Source organism: Corticium candelabrum, chromosome 3 (assembly GCF_963422355.1).
Source record: "Corticium candelabrum chromosome 3, ooCorCand1.1, whole genome shotgun sequence".
In the NCBI taxonomy this organism is placed as follows: domain Eukaryota; kingdom Metazoa; phylum Porifera; class Homoscleromorpha; order Homosclerophorida; family Plakinidae; genus Corticium; species Corticium candelabrum.
The window spans coordinates 9,284,326-9,304,992 of record NC_085087.1 but is presented as its reverse complement, the minus strand read 5'-3'; the positions used below and the strand labels follow the sequence as shown (position 1 = coordinate 9,304,992).

General features: G+C 44.3%; 2 protein-coding genes across 3 annotated transcripts; one reads left to right on the top strand and one right to left on the bottom strand.

Moving 5' to 3' along the window:
* Nucleotides 1-5,282: 5,282 nt before the first annotated feature.
* On the top strand, nt 5,283-8,815 carry LOC134177040 (uncharacterized). Of its 2 annotated transcripts, none has more exons than XM_062643742.1 (7): nt 5,283-5,514; nt 5,582-6,003; nt 6,077-6,376; nt 6,447-7,585; nt 8,122-8,163; nt 8,236-8,511; nt 8,576-8,815. In XM_062643742.1, the coding sequence occupies exons 1-7, from the start codon at nt 5,371-5,373 to the stop codon at nt 8,587-8,589; spliced, it is 2,337 nt and encodes a 778-aa protein (XP_062499726.1). In that variant the 5' UTR covers nt 5,283-5,370; the 3' UTR covers nt 8,590-8,815. The 2 variants fall into 2 exon arrangements, with proteins under 2 accessions (XP_062499726.1, XP_062499727.1); XM_062643743.1 differs by having other exon boundaries at nt 5,429-5,514; nt 5,595-6,003.
* Nucleotides 8,816-10,868: 2,053 nt separating this feature from the next.
* Nucleotides 10,869-11,264, bottom strand: LOC134177812 (glucose-6-phosphate isomerase-like). Its single transcript, XM_062644593.1, has one exon. The coding sequence runs from the start codon at nt 11,262-11,264 to the stop codon at nt 10,869-10,871; it is 396 nt and encodes a 131-aa protein (XP_062500577.1).
* Nucleotides 11,265-20,667: the final 9,403 nt, after the last annotated feature.

Genomic DNA, 20,667 nt, shown 5'->3' with positions numbered 1-20,667 from the left:
CTCTGGACCACTCCTCCCTTCCAGGCTTGTGATCCAGGGTTCCCCTACTACAGAATGTTCCAGAATTTTGAGCCCTACTAAAGAAAAAACATTGCACGATGGAATCTTTAAATCAAGCGACTTGCTCATTCCGTGTTTAGGGGTTAAACATTAATACTCTTGAGGTCATGCTGAGTGCCTTGATGCACTTAGATCACCCATGGGTCACGTTGGTTTATCAATGTCGTACTCCACATAGAATCATAGCCCTACACATACACTCGTTTTAAAGTATCAAGGCAATGCCACATGAGGTCTGTGGCATCACTTTGCTATTCGATTTAGACCGTTAGATTTACTCTTATAAGGCTGTTGCACTACAACATACAACTGTACGACTGTGATTTATTGTGATCATGTGCGTTATTCTTCAGGCACAAAGAAGGCACTTGCGACAGTGCACTGTAATGTGTTTGGCAATAAAAGAGCTATCAGTGGGATGACCTTTTTTCAGACTTGGGCATCGTACACGGATAATAACTTTGTATTTGTATGACAAGTGTGCACAGGTTACTTGGTCTAAATCACACAGTATGATAAAGTGTTTGACATATTGTAATGTATTATCTGACTGAATTGTGACTGCTTATTTGTTGGTTGAAAGTAGCTCGATCTGTCTGTATTGCAAATTTATTATAGTGGTTTGTGACTGTTGGTGTAGGGACGGCAATGGAAATGTTGGTGATGAACCAGAGAACTTTGTCATCATTGTCAACGATTGCTTCAGTATTCTTGTTTTGTATTTATTGCAATGTTTGTGTTCTTTATATGTACATGTACTACTTTTATAGAAATCCAAGTGTATTGAGAAACAGGTGGATCACACTTTTAGAATTGTTGATGATTTAAGTGATAATCCAGACAAGCTTGAGAATCATGTGATCAGTACAGTTTTGTTTTTGTCAATGCTGTGAGTGAAGTGAATGTGTTTGTAGTTGCAAGATGTAACGTTTCGTAAAGAATTCTTGGTTGAGAACAGCAAACGGAATAAGCTAACATTGGATGCACTCGTGAATAACAGAATTATTCTTGCATTGCAGGTTAATGAGATGACTGCAGTTTACACAACTAGTGGAAATACTCATTTTGTTTATGTGTAATCATAGGATGATTATTCGATTGCTGGTTGCTTTACTAGAATGAAAGCGAGAGAGACACCTGTCACAATAGAAGTATATGTATGTACTATTTTACTATGCACACTCCAGCAGTAGTATAAACTATTTGTAGCATTTGTAATGTGATGTGCGTTTTAGGACAAGCTTGAAGTGATTAGTGGTTGTCAGGAGGACATAGAGTTGAAGTTATCACAGAGACCACAAGTACTGTATAACATTTTCATATCACTAAGTGACTTTACAATTAATTTTATGAAATTTTTTCTGTTCATGAAGGTGAAATGGGTAGCTGCATCCATTTCCAAATTGATAGAAACATTGGAAACTAGAGTAGCTAATGTGAAGCTTTTGAGGAAAATGGCTAAGACAGATCCAAAGGTGAGTTCTTAGTTACACATTTTGTGAGTCAAACATGTTGCTGATATCTCAGCTTAGAAGAAAGCAAACAATTGGTAGTTTGACAAACCCACTTGTACAGTGTACAGTAACAGCTGAATGGAAGCCAGAAGATGACTACACATGCTAGGCAGCAATCTTTAAAATCTAATGTTTGGTAAACTAACTAGACTTACTCAAGTAAAAGAGATCTTTACAATTAGATGCATGCTATGGCAATACTAGGCAATGTCTCTAGGATGCATCCATCAATGAGGTGAGAGAAACTTAACCAAAATCCTTAGTAATAGTAACAAGGTGTTTTATATAATAAGATTTGCGTGACAATCCTTGATTTAAGCCTGGCTCAATATTGACACCTACACTGACGCTGACGCTGGAATAGAAATGAATCCTATTCCATCCTTGGCGTCAACATCAATGGATGCCACCTGTGCCAAGGCGGTGTCTCTGATGTTGATGCTCAGCTGATCGTCAGCGTCAATATTGTGAACCAGTCGTTAGTCACAATGCTGCCCAAATAGCAAAATATAGAAACACTAGTACTACCCGCTCTAGGGGCGGTGGCATTCTGGGCGGTGGCAATCTATCGTTGTACGCCACTTCTGTAAAGAGGATGCACCTTCCGTGATGCACACACACACACGCAAAAGCGGCCCGGTGAGCTGGCGTATCTTGCACTCTGGGAATTAGAGGATGACGTACAGTGGCTGGCGAGCTCATGTCACATCCGCATACTCGGTTAATTGATTAAGCAAACAAACTCCGGCTCATCTCATTTCAGAACGCCAAAGTCTCGTTTCTGGTCGAAATCCGACTCGACCGTTTGTCTTGGACAGCTGAACTCGACCGGGTCATGGCATTTCATGACGAGTGGAGACCGGCGTCGTGTCAATCGGTGCATTACAGACACCCATCCAGACAGGCGGAAGCGTGGGTTGGCGTATTATAGTATACCTTCCGATTGCTGTTGTGGTGCATTTTGACAAATACAATGGTCCCACATGGGGAGGCGAAAGATGCGTTCCAATTGCACCCATCAGTCGATCGTGGAGAACAGGAAATAGGGAGATGTCACGCCAACAGCTTCCACTTAAACTGGCATGGGCAATCACAGTACACAAATCGCAAGGTCTTACTTTAGATCGAGCTGTGATAGACCTGGGTAAAAAGGAATTTGCCGTGGGACTTTCTTTTGTTGCTTTGTCACGTGTAAAACGTTTACAAGACTGTCTTTTACAGCCTTTTGCTTTTGAGCGGCTGAAGAGTCTTGCAAAAAGTAAGAACGTTCAAGTGAGAAAGAACGAAGAGCGCAGGCTTGCAGCCAAACATTTAGAAAAAATTGGCGTGCAAGCAGAAAGCCACTGTTTAGTGGGCAGCAGTCAGGGTAGTGTTGACCTAATGGAAACTGGGTCATTGCACGTTACTTGTGTGACTCCGAGGACGATACCCGCAATGTCAAATAGTGGTAGATGTCAGTCTTCACGCAGTGAAGCGCACGATCTGCTCTCTGTACAAAATCGAGAAATTATTCAAGTAGGGGGAAGGGGTGATTGCCTATTCAAATGCTTTTCTCAAGCTCTTATGGGGTCACAACGATACCACCTAACTTACAGAGAGCAGATGGTAGAGTTCATGAGGGAACGCGCTGTTTCATTTGCTGTCTACGTAGATGGCGATTACAATGAACACGAGAGAGAGAGAGAGAGAGAGAGAGAGAGAGAGAGAGAGAGGGGGGAGAGAGAGGGGGGGAGAGAGAGAGAGAGAGGGGGGAGAGAGAGAGGGGGGAGAGAGAGAGGGGGAGAGAGAGAGAGGGGGGAGAGAGAGAGAGAGGGGAGAGAGAGAGAGAGAGAGAGAGAGAATTAATGTGGGTTTTGTCGTGTCAAAATATCTCAGAACTGGTACTGTAGTTATAGCTTGTTTGATTTCTCTTAGCGCCCATTCCTGTTTGTCTGACCACTTCCATGCATTATTCGGACGTGTCAATTCTCTCACTGACTCACAAGTATCAGCAAGCTTAGGCAATATCTTGATAAATAGTTAGCCATGCCAAGAAGCCGCCGAACACTTTCAACATGTTCTGGGTTGGGCATTTGCAGAATTGCATTAACCTTTTCTGGATCATGTTTCAGCCCGTTTTCTGTAAGAATATGGCCCATATATGTCACTTGCGGTTCTCTCAGTCGAAATTTCTCTTTATTTAACTTAATACATTTTCCTCTACAACGCTTCAGTAAAGTGAGTAAATTCCGGTTGTGATTTGTTTTCGCCTCTTCAAGAGTGGAGCCTCTGCCCGTAACTAGGATGTCGTCAGCAATAACATATAGATATCATTCAGTCCTTCCAGTGCTTGATCTAATCTTCTTTGGAATACCTCCGGTGCCGGAGATATCCCAAACGGCATTCGTTTCCATTTATAGTGACCTATTGGAGTGCTGAAGGTTGTGACATTGCTTGTTTCTTCATCCAGGACCACATGCCAAAATCTATTTCAAACATTGCACACGCTAAAAAAAGACTTTTGTATTTTTTAACCATGGTAATAAATCATCAATTGTGGCAATCGGGTAATGGCAGCATTTTAGCGCCTGCTTTAGCGGTTTCGGATGGGTGCAAATTTGAAGTCCTCGTTTCGGCTTTCTCACAACTACCAGAGCGGAGACCCAATTCGTCAGTCCATCTATTTCAATAAGTCCGTCTCGCTCCAGCTGGCCAAGTTTTGTAATCAACTCATCTTTAACAGGCACGGGGATACGCCTGACCGGTAGTTGCACCGGAGTTACCGTAGGATCAATATCCAGATGCAGTCGTCCTTCCAGTTGTCCCAACTTATCGTCAAAAACGTCACTATATTGCTGTACGACCTGATCCAACTTCAGCGGTTGAGCTGTACGTTGTCCATCTGGTGGGTGATTAATCTCCACAGATCCCTGAAGGATGTTTTCATGTCGAAGGGTCATGAGTTTCATCTGCTGTAAACTCTTTGCTCCTAACAGAGAGGTCAAACCTCTCTCTACCACAATGAACTCTCTCCTGTATTTATGACCATTCTTAGGATTGAGAAGACGAACGGTACATTTGCCCACCGGTTGCACTTTAGAAGCATCGAATAACATTAGTGATTGACACATGACTTGTATTGGGACGTGAGAAGGCAAATCTGACTTGCTAATCACATTACATGAGGCGCCCGTGTCTAGTTGGAATCTTACTTCTTGTCCCTCAACAGACATTGTTGCATACAGCTTAGACGGAAAATTTGACTTGACTCAGATTGATTTGTTAAGACGGACACAGTCATTAAAGAGTCTTCATCACTATCTTGATTCTTGGTTACAGGATAAACCTTGGCCACTCGAGATTTGCAGACACTGGCAAAGTGGTTGTACTTATTGCATAACTGGCACTTTTGTCCATATGCAGAGCATTGATTTCGTCCCTTGCGATGCATTTGTCCACAATAGCTGCACTGACTCTTTTTCTTGTCTGTTCGTTTAATACATTGACTCCTTCCTTGTGGCTTACTTTCTGCAGCTTTTTTTCTTCTAATAACATGCACTTTTGACTCTTGTTTCTCTAAATCAATAGCATTTTGATCATATTACCATGTTGAAAGTTGTTTATTTCTCTCACTATATCTATGATAGTTGTAATGTGTTTCGAACTTGAGGGTGATGTTGATTATCTTGTATTGATAAAGTGGCTTGAATCAGCTGGTGGTGGGTTTGTGTTGGTGCCTGTGAAGAGAGGGGTAGTGAGGCTGGTAGGAAGAGATGGAAGTGGAAAATCAAATCTAAAGAGATCTTTGAAGCGGGAGATGTTCAATCCTAAGCATACAAGCACGGAAGCAATAGAAATAGAGGTGTTGTGCCAAGATGATGACAGCAAGGCATGGATTCCAATCAAGGAAGGTCAGGTTCAACGAATGGTTGCAAATGCCATGGAAAATACAGGAAGTAAGGTGAGACAAAATGTTTATTTCTGAAAGACTTGCTTTCCTTTCAACACTTATTGGTGTTCTATCGTAGTCAAATTGTGCAGGAAGGAAAATGCAGCAATATGAGTACGCAACACTGAGAAAGCAGGTCAGAAACATGAGGCAAAAATACAGCGACATACATGTAGCTCTACCCAGAGTAATAATTCATGTGTGTGAGCACGGTGGACAAGAAGACTTGTTTTCAAGCTTTGCTCCATTTCTGTCTTCCAATTCTGTCTATCTCATGGTATATGATGTGTCAATACCACTGGAAGCTGAAGCTCAGTCCTCGGTGAGACTGAATATTGAAGGTGATTATCGCCACTTGAAAGTGAAACTGCATCACATGAAATACAACAAGGACTGGATCAATCATCACTTGTCTACCATCAGTGTCGGTTCTGTGTCCAACCGTCATCAATTAGCAGATGAGAGTAGGAGTGAAACTGAAGAGAAACTTACAAATGTTAGGTACAAAGAAAACAAGGACGTCCTAGTTGAGTTTGAGGAATTTGTGACGCAATAACTGTGTTTCTATTTGTAGCTACACAGAGTCTACTGGAAATGCTGTAGTAAAGAGTAGTACTCAAGGCATCGGATCAGTGTTTGATTGTGTGTCTCCACCTGTTATCTTTACAGCCACTCATGCTGATAAAATTGGTGGTAAAGAGGAAGAAGTGATGAGAAAACAAGATGCAGTTCTCAACAGAATGTTACGTGACAAGCCATACACAGGTCATGTTTACCGTCGACCACCAGAAAGCCAATCACCATTGTTTAAGTCAGAGTTGTGTTTTTGTATCGACAATACAAAGTCACATCCACCATTATGGCAATCTAATAGGTATTTTGTTATTGGTGCAGAAAAACAATTTATTTTGTAAATTACATTGTTTTGAAATGTACGTTTTTAGAGATTTAATGTTGTCGGACTCTGAAGATGACTCTGAACAGAACCTTGAAGAGGACTCTGAATTAGTTTTGCTACGAAACTTGATACTATCTAGGATAGAGGAACACTGTACACAAGAACTGATTCCCCTCACCTGGTTACTGATTGAAGATAAGGTGTATGAAATAAGAGACAATTCACATGACAAGATCATTCCGTTTGAAAAGTTTGTAAAAGTCGGTGTAGAGCAATGTTCAATGAAGTCGTCCAGTGAAGTGTCTGATGCTCTCTCTCATTTGCATAACTTCTCTATTGTGGTCTACTTTGCATCATCTCCAACCCTTCGTCATTATGTATTCATTGATGCTAACTGGGTGTTCACCTCTCTCTCTCGTCTCTGTCCTTTGCATTCCACGGGTTTACCTGCTAATCTTCGAATGGACTTTGACATGCTTACCAAGAAAGGCATCATGTCGCAAGAGCTTGCCAATTATTTCTTCCGCGATGTGAAAGATGAAGATCGCAGCAAAATACTAGAAGCAGCGGAAGTACTTGATATTGTGTCGAAACATGAAAAGTCTGAGCAGGATATTGAGTACTTTGTCCCCAGTGCTTTGCGAGAAGATTGTGAAGCTACAGTTGAGGTGCCAAACAGTAGTAGTGAAATTGCAAGTCCTGCTCCTCTTGTGTTGAGGCCAGACAACGTTGGCATGTTTATAGAGTCATTGTTCTTTCGTCTCTTGAATCGATGTGTTCGTCAGTATCCGTACAAGCCTTCGATATCTCGTAACTATGCTTTGTTACACATGGAAAATGGTTGTGACATTGAAGTATTCTATGTTTACTATTACGTGGTAGTTGTGCTGACACCAGAAGAATCATTGTCATTTGAAGAAGTGAGAGAGAGCTGCATTGATGCTCGCAAATTTATTGTCAATTCACTGCAAGCAGCAAAGCAGCAAGGATTAGGAGGTTTCAAGTTTTCTGTCTGTTTCCAACATCTGATGTCAGGACAAGCAAGTTTTCTGCCCATCAACAGTGATCGACTCGTCTCTTTAAATGACTACCCAAAGTATCAACGTCTCCTCTATCCCAATGATTTAATAGCTAGGCTCAAAGTTGAAGAGAAGAAGCCAATAGACATTTGGTTTGATACAAAAGGTGAACTCAGAGATGATTCATTAGCTTGTTTTTCTATACTGCTTGTTCACTGTAGGATCTAATCATGTTTCTGAACCGAGTTTCATAGATCTTGAGCATCTTTCAATTAAAGCTTTACCTTGCCGAATCTAAGAGCAATTTAGTTTAGAAAAGCCAGAACCAGGCTTTTCTCTATAGGCATCCTGGAACCAGGCGTATCCGCTTTTATATGGCACGATCGTAGGTGCTAATCCTGGATATGCACTTTGTGAGCAACGAACTGGTACATCCTACTCATACTTGTTTTATAAATATTAGTCTTTTGTAATTTTAGTGATGTTGATGTTGAATCGACTGATTCTATGTTACTTTAAGTATTTACTTTCGTACTCAAGTCACGTGACTAGTAAATATTAATGCCCAGTTGGTTTAATTAAAAGTTGGGAAACAATGCAGACCCATTACTTGGTTCAATGCAAAACTACTCAAGTACAAACTAGATCTTACTTGATTATTTGAATTGGTAGTCTACATAATAATTTGTGTTGTTGTTGTAGATCATGGAAAGCAACATGCAAGTGAATCTGCATTATTCACAGGTAATTCAGTCATATTTACAGCTAACTAAATCATTAATACTTGTCAAGCAGTTTCAATTCCATTGTGTTTAGGCAATGTCGAGCAAGGTTATGTATCTATAACCAGAGCTGTTGTTCATTGTGGCAGCAGCCATTGGCATGAAATAGGCCTGAGGTTGGGAATGAACGAAGACCAGATCAAGTTAGAAACTCGTGATCAACCTCGCTACACTGGGAAACTACGTGCCCTGATTGAAGCAAGGAGAGCGAAAGTGTCCGAACAGCAGACAATAGAGGATTTGTTGAAGGCTTGCCGATGGATACCTCAACCTATATATGACGATGTGATACAGCAATGGCAGAAAGAAGGTGAAATGTTTTAAAAGGTTTGGGTAGATGGCTTTAAATTGATAGAGTCTGTTGTCATGATTAGGATTGGGGCAGTAGCAGATTATTAACAAGGAGCCGAGGATGGATGGGAAACATTATCCCATACTACTGACTTGCACCTCCTCACTAGACTACTAGATATCTATAGGGTATCCTAGTGGACATTGTGCTAATGGAATAGTAGCAAAGACGCTTTTCAATATTAAAATTTTTAATCAATTGCAACAGAGACCATGCAGAAATCTAGACTATTGAATAACATATTAATCAGACCCTGATTGGATGATAGCTTTCTACAAATACGGGTGACTTCAAAGTAATAAGATTATGGATGTTCTGGACTTCCTTGTAGTTACAACTTTCACTCCAAGAGAAAATCTGTTGAGCGATGACAGATGGCTGTGGCTGTCTTATATGCCAGTCTGATCCATGGGACGTAGATTCTCTTTTGTTGCTAGCTACAGAAAGCTGAGGAGTGCAAAAACATTCAAGGAACTAACATATAGCCTATTATAGGCCACATAAATCTAATTAGTTATTAGATTCTCATGACATCCCCGTTTGCATTATTAGGGCCCACATCAACGCAATTTAATACTTAGTTTGGTCTCTTTGTACGCGGATGGTCTGGAATTACAGTAGTAATGTAGCAGAGACGGTGTTTGTCATATCGCTCAAATACGTTGGGATCATGGAATTTGAAAAACTGGTTTTGGCGCGTTAGTGTATGTTTAGGGTCACAGTTAGGGCTACCTGAGCCTCGTTGACTTCTACAGTCTATTTCTCCGGACAGATTGATAACTTTGCTGCATTGCCTGATGAGTTTGCTACTGCAATGATACACTGTTCACTTGATACATAGAAATACATAATGCTACATGTATAACTAAGGTGCTATTGAGCATCAAGTCTGGTACTCGGACTTTGCCACCCACAGAGCACGATATCTGTGCTTGGTAGACACCCTGTAGGGTACTCTGGCAGGAGTCCTATTCTGGTGCTCCTGCATAACCACCTAGGGTTACTGGTGTACCAGAGACGGTGCTCAAAGAACACTTAAATAGGAGTCATGTAGCGCCTTATTATGGTTCTAATAGCTGCTTCTCCTGCCTCGCCAACCCAGCACACGGAGTGCACCAGTGAAATAATTTACAAATTTACTATCAGAAGTAATAAATACGACTACAAAATAATTCTATACTAACATCGCTGAAGTCAAAAACTATCTACAACACATGTCTGCCCACTGGTATAGACACGTAACTACTCGATCTAGACCATACGTTTGTCTAGTATAATCCACAGCAGCGACTTGGAATATTGAGCTTGATGAGGGTTAGAATTTTTAGCTGTACCTTCCCAACAACCAGTCGACATCTTTTGAAGACAGCGGCTCCGAGGTGACAATCAACACATTGCAAGGCTTCTCCTGACCTACAGATGCAGTAAAACAATGAATGCCAGCCTTTCTACTGTGCAAGTACCTAAACACGCAATGAGATTTCCCATCTCTATACCTACATGTAAGATTATATTTATTGCCGAGCGTAGCGATGCTTCTAATCCGGATCGCATAGTAGAAATGGGCGTGGTCCTATATGGGTCTCCATCGAGCTTTTGGTGTGTGTGTGTGTGTGTGTGTGTGTGTGTGTGTGTGCGTGCGTGCGTGCGTGCGTGTGTGTACACAAATCTCAACATTCTCCTCCCCATGACTACGTTTCGTGATAGGACCTACCTTAAAAATCGTTTCCGTGTCCGACTACAGATGAGTCTAAGAAGGATTCGGGCAAGTGACCAAACGGCTGCAAAAACGCTTTATGAACTTTCGTTACCCCATCCTTTTGTATTGTAGCTAGGGACTTTGTGTACGTGACAACCAAGAAACACCTTCAGGAGTTGAATGCCACCTACAGTCAACTATTCACACGTCAGTATGATCAATCCTTACTACACTGTGCTGCATCTAACACTGTTGATAGTCAATGTTTGCCAATATCAATTTCTATGTCAGTAAATACCATACCACTGTCGTTACAACGGAACTGAGTGCATACCTAGACTGTACATTTCAATTGTCTTGATCACGATCGCAAAACGACGACTACGTACCTATACCAGGCCTATATAGGTAATCTAAACTACTAAGAAGTTTGCATGTTTACTTCCATGACAGCTAGGGTTTCAACAAATACGTATTGTCTAGCTAGGACTATGCGTTTCAGTAGACCCGCACCGGCCCGCGCGCATGGCCTCGACGAATGACTCGAGATCGTTCGCGATCGCGTTGACCAGTCCCACTCCGGTCACCAGCGCCTCTCGCGAATACATCCGAGGAATCATCGGCGATCCTCCTTCGGTTGTTCCGTGGCGTCCGCTTCGACCGCGCGGTGCAGTGCGTGTGGCGTGTCCGTGCTCATGACCGTCAGAACACGGACATGCCGCCTCTCCATGTCGAGCTGCTGCAAGTGGGCCGCGAACCGATCGAGCCGCTGGTCGTACGTCAGCACCGCATGGGTCTCGGCCCCGAAGAAATTGATGCACCACACCCCGAGCAGGGCGAGCGTCACCGGCATGTTCCGATCGAGCGGCGCATCGCGGAAGTGAAGATCCATCGCGTGCGCGCCCGCGAGCAGTTCACGAAACTTCGCCATTGCCATAGCGATCGCGATCGGCAGCCCGATCGCGGACCACAGCGAGTAGCGGCCGCCGACCCAGTCCTGAAGCTCGAACATGTTGTCCGGGGCGATTTCGAACTCGGCGACCGCCGCGCGGTTCGCCGACACCGCTACGAAGTGCCGCCCCACCGCGGCATCGTCGCCCAAGAGATATTCGATTGCTCGCAGCTTTGCGAAGGACAACGATGCGTGCAGTCTACACAGGACTGGTGTGGGGGGGGGGGTGTTCGAATAAACTGGAATGTGTAGCGTTTGCGTCATCGAGAAATTTTACGCGGGGATCGACCCCTAGAGAGGGGACTCGGTGCACAATTTTATTACTTTTTAAAGCAAACCTTCCCCTGTGCGTGCCCAGTGTGCGTGCCGATTTCGGTTGCGAACGGACAAAAGGCGTGGCCGCCAAACGCGAACACACACACACACACACACACACACACACACACACACACACACACACACACACACACACACACACACACACACTGGAGTGAGTCCCAAAAGCGTTTAAGGAGTTGAATGCGAGGCGCCTATATAGGCCTGGTATAGGTAGTCGTCGTTTTGCGATCGTGATCAAGACAATTGAAATGTACAGTCTAGGTATGCACTTAGTTCCGTTGTAACGACAGTGGTATGGTATCTAGTGACATAGAAATTGATATTGGCAAACATTGACTATCAACAGTATTAGATGCAGCACAAAGGATTGATCATACTGTAGTAAGTATGGGACGTGTGAATAGTTGATTGTAGGTGGCATTCAACTCCTTAAGGTGTTTCTTGGTTGTCAAGTACACACAATCCCTAGCTACAATACAAAAGGATGGGGCGACGGAAGTTCATGAAACGTTTTCGTCGCCGTTTGCTCACTTAGACGAATCGTTCCTAGACTCATCTGCAGTCGGACACGGAAACGATTTTTTAAGGTAGGTCCTATCATGAAACGTGGTCATGGGGAGGAGAAATTTGAGATTTGTGTACACACACACACACACACACACACACACACACACACACACACACACACACACACACACACACACACACACACACACACACACACACACACACACACAGACAGACACAGACAGACACAGACACACAGACAGACAGACAGCTGCAAAAGTGCAACGCACGGGTCATTCAGAAGAAATTGAATGTGTTGTGTGGTGGGTGTCAGATTCCCGAGTCACTCAGCACTCAATTCTTTTATCATTAGTGTACTTTTAGTTGTCTCTTTTGCCTCAGAAAATATGTATACACTTACCTATGAACACTATAAAGCATTTAGCTTTAGTCGAGTAGTTTCTGCTGTGATGTATGATAGTGTGATTGTAAGAAATAAATGATTCTTGACAGACAGACAGACAGACAGACAGACAGACACACACACACACACACACACACACACACACACACACACACACACACACACACACCACACCAAAAACGTATTTGGCAAATTTTCAATCTACTCAGCTGCAGCGCGCATTAGAACGTACAATACATATTGCTTTAGTTAAACTCTGACTGCAGCGGGCGCATCTTGCACTGTACTATACCATTAGAAGATGGCGTGACTGGCGAGCCCACGTCACATCGCCCCGCCCTATGAACGGCAGCAATTTATCTTCGCTCGTTTACAAATTTCGGAGATGCCTCCAGTTTTCAACTCTAATAACACGCATGCGTCACTACTGCACATTTGAATCACTACCTATTGTGCATGTAATAACAGTATTTGCGTATGCCTGTCTTTATAATTCAACTTGAATTCAACTTGTTATGTAGTCTCGCGTGGCCAGAAGGGAGTTGGAAGGCAAGAGGGGGCGGAGTTTTGTTAGACACGCCCTCTCTCGCGCTTCAAACGTCTGGCCACGCGAGACTAGTAACGTGTGTACTTCCAACAAGTTGTAACGTACACTGACATGCCAGACTATTCTCCAATCTTTTCCATTAAAAAGCAGAGCTGGAGTAAAACAAACATTATGCTAGAAACCTGGTAGATATCACGTGTACCTTTCTATGTTCTTGTTCAAAGCGCTTTCGTTCTGCATCCAAACGAACATGCCGATTTGCTAGATAATTTGCTGCAATGGAGGAATGGCTAATTAACGCGCGTGCTATGAGGAACGTTAGCGCACGTTATGTCTTTCCGCATTGTGAGCCCAGGCAACCATGTCATCTCTAGCAGAGTCTAATGACGAATGGAAGCGATATGTTACTAATAATTTTTCACAACTCGTTGAAACTCTGCAACCTTCGTCGTTAGTAGACCATTTGCTGACTGACGGCCTTATATCGAACGAACAGCGCGCAATAGTGGATCGATGTGGCACAGACGAGGCACAAGCTCGGAAACTGCTAGACATTGTACGTCGCAAGGGAGTCGATAGGCTATTTCGATTATGCAAAGGTCTCAAAGTCAGCGGGCAGGAGCATGTGATAAGAGACGTCATGAAAATCCCGGCTGATCATCGTATTTGGCGGCAACTACAACAGCAAGAGCAACCGGTCCCACAACCTCAAAGCAATCAGCAGGTGTGTGTATTAAGAGTGACAGTTGCTGTTGTGTAAGTACAATCAGGTTAGACGATTGCATTTAATTAATTAATTAAATGTGGCTCTGTCAATAGATAATTAGTTTCAATGTGTAACACAACACAACAGTGATGACAGGCACAAGTACATGCAACGTAATTTTAATACTGAAATGTGCTAAATTGATTGGATGTGAACAGTGGGGCAAGAATCTGATTTGGAGGAAACTGCACGTCAACTAGCACTTGTTCAATACGAACCCTTGCAAGAGCTTTTGGCCTGCTGTCACGCTGCCTTAGAACAGCTGCAATATGTTTACCAAATATTTCCTCTTCTCCAAAGTTTCATGCTGTTTTTGAGAATGCCTTACTGGTAGTTCTTTCAAATTTTGTAGTATGGCTGAGTCAAGATTAGCATTACTCAGTTTGACCTTTATCTTCGTACCTTCCTTTTGGCTGTGTTGACATCTGCAGTGGGGGAGTCTTTCAAGCATATACATCAGATGGTGTTGATTTTTGTTCTTGTGATATCTCATCATTACCCAAGGCCCGGATTTCCGGGCTAAGGGTATAGTAATTGTTCATCGACCGACCCAACGACCGTATATATAGTTGGTTAGCACAGATGCAAATGAGGCTATTTCGACCATAGACGAGAAGTGGTGTCATTACCGACCAATAGATGAACGTGATATCATCATCATGAGGCTCCACGTCTCTTCTTTGGTAGCTGCTAACGAGAATTCGGCCATCGGGCGTCCGTCCTGTACATGGTGTTTAGTCTTTGCTTTAAGGGTTTAGCACATAGGAACAACGCCTATAGTTTATATTTGGAAGTGTATGTCTCCCCAACAACAACCAGGAGCGAGGGTGTGTAGCTGTACCTGACTTCTAACATTGTGTTTCTGCATAATGGTTCTGCAGTCTGCCAGCTTGAATGTTTGGTGTGCGTGGCTGAGCGGCCGTGGTGTTGTTGCAAGGATCACTAGTGTCGTCTTCAACAGAAATTTGGCGTTTGACGGGAATTTGCGAAGGGGAACGTGCATTGTCCATGACAGAGTCTGTTTGTCGGACGAAGCGGCTCGGCTGACCTGTAAGTACACCAGTGCGTCTCTATTCATTTTTGTTACGGTATCCAAAGTCAGAGCGAACAGACGCCTAATTAATCTACATGTGCACGTGCATGTTTTCCCATATTGATGTTTTGTTTTGGCTCTGGGGTCACCTCATTACAACAACCAAAATTGCGGTTAGACAGATAGCTGTGTAAATACAGTACGTATAGTAGGCGATGTCTAGCTAGAGAAGCGGCGCAAACAACAAGACGCCTAGAGAAGCTGCACAAAGAATGAGACTTTTACGTTCTTGTGAGCTGGAAAATCGGTGGTGAGCTGCTTGTTTTGCTCTCCATTTGTAACATATGTTTCCCACCAAGAAACAGAACAATGATCACGCCCGTTACTTCATCACATGAGGCGAAGATTGCCAGCCGGCCTAGCGTCGAGGCTCTCCGACTTGTAACATTTGGCTTGTTCCAGCACTTCAAAACAACTAGACTACATTTGTACAGTGTAACATGCATGTTTTTCCCCATTATGACAACAACCAGACGTCTAGACAAGCTGCACAAACAACCAGTCATCTAGAGAAGCTATACAAACAAACAGATGCCTAGAGAAGCTGCAGAAACAACCAGATGTCTACATTCTTGTGAGCTGGAAAATCGGTGGTGAGCTGCTTGTTTTGCTCTACATTTGTAACTTGCCCACCAACAAACAGAACAATGATCACGCGCGTTACTTTATCACGTAAGGCGTGTTGAGGCTACCCGACTTGTAACATTTGGCTTGTTCCAGCACTTCGAAACAACCTGATCTACATTTGAAACGTGCATGTTTTCCTTCATTATGACAACAAACCAGATGTCTAGAGAAGCTGCACAAACAACCAGACGTCTAGATTGTTGTGAGCTGGAATATCGGTGGCGAGCTGTTTCTTTTGTTGTACGTGAGGGTAGAAACAACGCCTAATCTAGCTACATTTGTAACGTTTATGTTTTCTCACATCTAATTTTGTTTTGACTTTGGTGTTGTTACCTATGCCACGCACAAAACCTGCCATAGGAGCTCATTACGACTTCAAAAGCTGTACAAACAATCAGACGCCTAGAGAAGTTGCCCGGTGAAGTTGGTGCTTAAGGAGAACGGGACTACCCAGACTAGACTTTGTCCTAAACAGGTGAAGGGAGATTGCAGCGACAAACGATCTCCTCCGACCCAAGCACCACCTCACAAACTTTCTTCCTCCCCGACCTCGTTACCAACTGCTTAGCCCCCGAGAATACAATTTGCAAACGTTGCTCAGCAAGACTTCTTGTAACTTGGCTAGTGCGGGCGTGTCCAGTTTTATGTACACTGTTGATAAATATTGCTAAGCAAATGGCCAATTGTCTGAACCGTGTAGAGTCTTCTACACCTTTTGCCGCTGCTGTCATAGCTGTCCTACTTCTGACGCTGTATGCCCAGCACTGAGGTTGCAATCAAGCCCTAAGGCTTAGAGTGCCTTCGCCCACTGCACCTCTGTAACCAAGCGTCATCGTGATAGACTGGTGCCATTGCCGGACACAAACAGTGGTCTTGCACTGGGTCCTCTTCTTGCCAAGTATGCCAATAACGCGGCCATCAGACACAGGGAATTCCCTGTTCATCATGTATGCACTACTTTGCCGTGCCGAGATGGATCAGGTTGACTGTTTAGTTAGTCTATTGAAATATCAGCTTGGGTCAAATGCGAAGATGAGTCAAAGTGTTTGAGTGAATCCACCGTGAAGTCTCTCGCTTGCAAGAATAAAAAAGCCGGGACAACAAGTGGCCCACAGCATCACGACATCACAACTTTTTGCTTGCTGAGATCAGTGTCAATGCAACGCTTGCAGGATATCTGGTGTTATCGGCATCCGGGGATGTTGATCCATAAGGCGTTTTTCCTTGGAGACGTCTTGCGCTTTGGAGAATGTATACTATAGCTCGCGATGTATTTGGGAAGCAAGTATATTGCCCTGACCTCCCGCAATCTGCGGATGACAAGCCGCCTAGCAATAGCACTTGATTGTGCGGTAAGCCAACTTGACTTTTACCGGGTATGTCACGAAGCGACTCGTAATTCCTCAGACATTGACGTAGGGGAAGGACCGCTATGATGGCAAAAGTCTTGGAAGCGGTACTGCCCACTGCGGTACGCTCTGGCGGTGCTTGGAGCTATTCCGGCTGTGAACAGGCGACGAACTGTGTCCATGTGTCTGATGTCCATGTCAGATCGTTGGCCTGTAGCAAAGAATCGACTCACGGTGCAAGAGATCTACAATATATATATATATATATATATATATATATATATATATATATAGCTTTGCTGCATGTTGAGGTTGCAACAAAATCGCGAGCAAGCACATGACCGTGCATCGAGGGAAGAGCTCGATCGCACCGCTGCTGCATGCAACAAACAGTAGAAGTATCCACTTCGAACAGAACTTGTTTTCCTAACCATTGGCGTCCCCAACAAAACACACTAAACCTATAGGAATCTCGTCTTTTGCTGTGATGCCAAGACCGGCTAAGGCTGCTGACCATTTGACTTGTATCCACTCTCGTTCCCACATGGTGTCGCAATCCCAGAGGTTTGAAGCATCGGATCTCACGTAACTGATGGCCTTGTGTGGCCTAGTGATGTAAGCAACCTTATTCCTTTCCAGGGACTAGAAAATGTTTTCACCACTATATATTCTCTCGAGCTTATAGTTGCTAAGAGGAACGAAGTGGTAAAGCTTTTGGGTATTTTCCAATCTGTCAGACGTCGTAGAAACACTCGCCCGGTTTGATCAGTGCTGTGGCATGCTGTAAGAATCCAATGAACGACAAGCGCTCTCTCTTGGTGCAGCAACGACGGTTTGATCATTTGCTAGGACCGTCATTCAAACGAGTAAGCTTCTCAGTGGAAATCCGGAGCTGGCCTGCGACAGTGTCGATCTCGATGCCTAGGAAGGTAAGAACGGTAGTCGGGCCTGCCAACTTACGAGATGCCACTGGCTTGTTGCAAGTTGCCATCGCACAACTCAAATTTTGCGTGCATTCGTCAGATTCTGACGGCCCAACGAACAAGAAATTGTCTAGGTAGTGAATACCTGATGTCACGCCATTGTGATACATCCCAATGCATCTGCAACAACCGGAAAAATTTTTTTGCAGCCGACTGTAAAGACAAAGGGAAGAGCTGCATCCAAGTAGATCATTCCCTGCGAGTGCATGCCAAGTGTGTGCCAATCATCTGCATGTACCTGAATAATGCGTTAAGCGCTCTTAATGACTAACTTTGCCAGCAGTGTATGCAGGCCGGACTCAGTAATCCACCGCACTGCATCATCTATATTTGCATGCATCAACGAGCACAGTTGAGGATCTATGCTATCCTTTACACTTCTACCGCGAGGTGAGGAGAGATCCAAAATAAGCCGCCACTTGCCCCGCTGATGAGACTTTGGAATGACGCCGAATGGACTAATCTGTAGATCGAACCAAGGCGATGCAACGTTACTTTCCGCTGCTCTCATCCCTCTTCCAGGTACAGTACGAGGTGATGACTCCTGCTGGGTCATTAGCGGACTTCATGCTTATTTCTCTTTGTTCAGCTACACTTGTGAGTGTTGTAGTTAGACCTAACACGAATCCATGTTGCAAGCCTTGGGTCACCCAGCTAGCGAACACATCATCTAGGCCGGTTGCCAAGCCCTTTGTCCACTTTTTAACATTGACCAACGCTGCAACGCTGCGCTGCATGGGTGTTGCCGACACATTGGTGTACGCCAGATCTGCTATATATCTGGATGTAAAGATATAAAGGCCATTGACAATGTTGCATGCTGTTAGCGCTTGTTGAGGTAGTCTTCGCCCTAGTGCAAGCATGCAGAACGGCATTGGCGAGTTACATCGACTCCTTGCATGGGATCTGACAGCGGTGTATTCGAGTGTGTGTGTGTGTGTGTGTGTGTGTGTGTGAGAGAGAGAGAGAGAGGGGGGGGAGGTGTGTGCATCATGTGACTATGTAGATCTGCGTCTTCTGCCACCATGTACAATCTCCAATCTATTTAACTGGTGCTGCACATAAACAAAGAGCGGAAGAGTGAAGCACAACTTGCAGTCGCGATTAATCACTACTATATATCGGCAGGCAAACCGCACTGACTGTCCTTTAGCTAACTGCAATTCAACACAACACAATGCAATGCAGTGCAACACAACGCAATTCGTAGCTATCAGTCTGGCCGAACCTTCACAGTTAGCTTCCTCCACCTTGTCTTGCTGCTCCCTATGCAAAGACACAGCAACTGCACGCAACCATACACAACGGTACAGCCACACATGCCCACGTAAAAATTTGTGTTGGGATTCCCTTTCATATCCGCTTGCTGTAGCTCATCTGATAGACCTGCGTTGACTTGACATTTATGCGTTATCTGCCCTGGAACAACAGTTACAGTTGTCTACTCCCTGAATCTGCCCACTGAGAAGAACCAAGCATAGCCTAGAAGCGCCGCGACATAACCGTCTGCTTACGTAACACCACAAACTTGACTAAGCTGCCCTCTGACCATGTGCTTACCCTCTGCCATAGCACCTTTGCTGTGACCGTCCTGCCTAAGGGTAAAGCCCAACCCCTTGCTTACGCACCACCATAGCACGTTCAAGGTTTCTCCCCCCTCCCCCCCTAATTGCATATGTACCACCATAGAACACTTGGGCTGAGGCCTCACCTATTGCTCATGCATTACTATAGCACATTTGGGCTGTTCCCTCGCCGATTGCTTATATGCGTCACCATAGCACACTTGGACTGCTGCCCAGCCCATCGATTGCTTATGCCCCATCATAGTACCCTTGGGCTGCAGCCCCACTTATTACCATAGCACGTTTGGGCTGTTGCCCTACTTATTACCATAGCACGTTTGGGCTGTTGCCTCACCAATTGCTTATGCCCCACCATAGCACACTTGGGCTGAGGCCCCACCAGTTGTTGGTGTATTCAGCATAGAACACTTGGGCTGCAGCCCCACTTATTACTGTAGTGTATTCATACGGGAGTATAGTTACTCCCCTTTGTGTTTATATATATAAGGTGTTGTCACACCAATAAAGTTGTCTTGTCTATTGCCCCACCGATTGCTTATGCCCCACCATAGTACACTTGGGCTGCGGCCCCACCTATTAGCATAGCGCATTTGGGCTGTTGCCCCACCGATTGCTTATACGTGTCACCATAGCACATTTGGACTGTGGCCCGGCTCACCGATTGCTTATGCCTCACCATAGCACCCTTGGGTTGCGGCCCCACTTATTACGATAGCACATTTGGGCTGTTGCTCTGCGTATTGCTTATGCGTTACCATAGCAGCCTTGGGTTGCAGGCACCACCAATTGCTGCTGTACCACCGTAGCATACTTGGGCTGTGACCCCAACAATTGTTTATGCACCGCCACAGCACAGCACAGCACGTACCATGATAGCACGCTGTACTAAGTACACTTTGGCTGCAATCCCACCCATTGCTTCTAAGCCTAACTGTGGCACATTTGAGCTTCCACACTACTATGTCACCATTATAGGGCTGTAATCTCAGCCAACTGTCTGCCTGCTACCATAGTGCATTCTAGACTCATGCACCACTCTAGCCCACTTGAATTGTGGGGCCCCTGCTAATTGCTTGTGTCTTACCATACCATAATGGAGCTGCGGCTCATCCTCTTATAAATTTACATTTATAAACATTTATCCACACAACAATCGCAACATAAACAACAATTGCAACAAAATCAGCAGGTAAGTATGCATGAGCATGTGTGCGTAGTGAGACAGTTTGTAAATATTAGCTA

Excerpts from the sequence above, each read along its gene's own strand:
- LOC134177040 (XM_062643742.1), top strand. The coding sequence starts at position 5,371 with ATGTTCAATCCTAAGCATACAAGCACGGAAGCAATAGAAATAGAGGTG. Across the intron at positions 5,515-5,581 it reads TGGAAAATACAGGAAGTAAG|TCAAATTGTGCAGGAAGGAA; the intron begins GTGAGACAAAAT and ends GTTCTATCGTAG. Across the intron at positions 6,377-6,446 it reads CCATTATGGCAATCTAATAG|AGATTTAATGTTGTCGGACT; the intron begins GTATTTTGTTAT and ends GTACGTTTTTAG.
- LOC134177812 (XM_062644593.1), bottom strand. The coding sequence starts at position 11,264 with ATGTTCGAGCTTCAGGACTGGGTCGGCGGCCGCTACTCGCTGTGGTCC.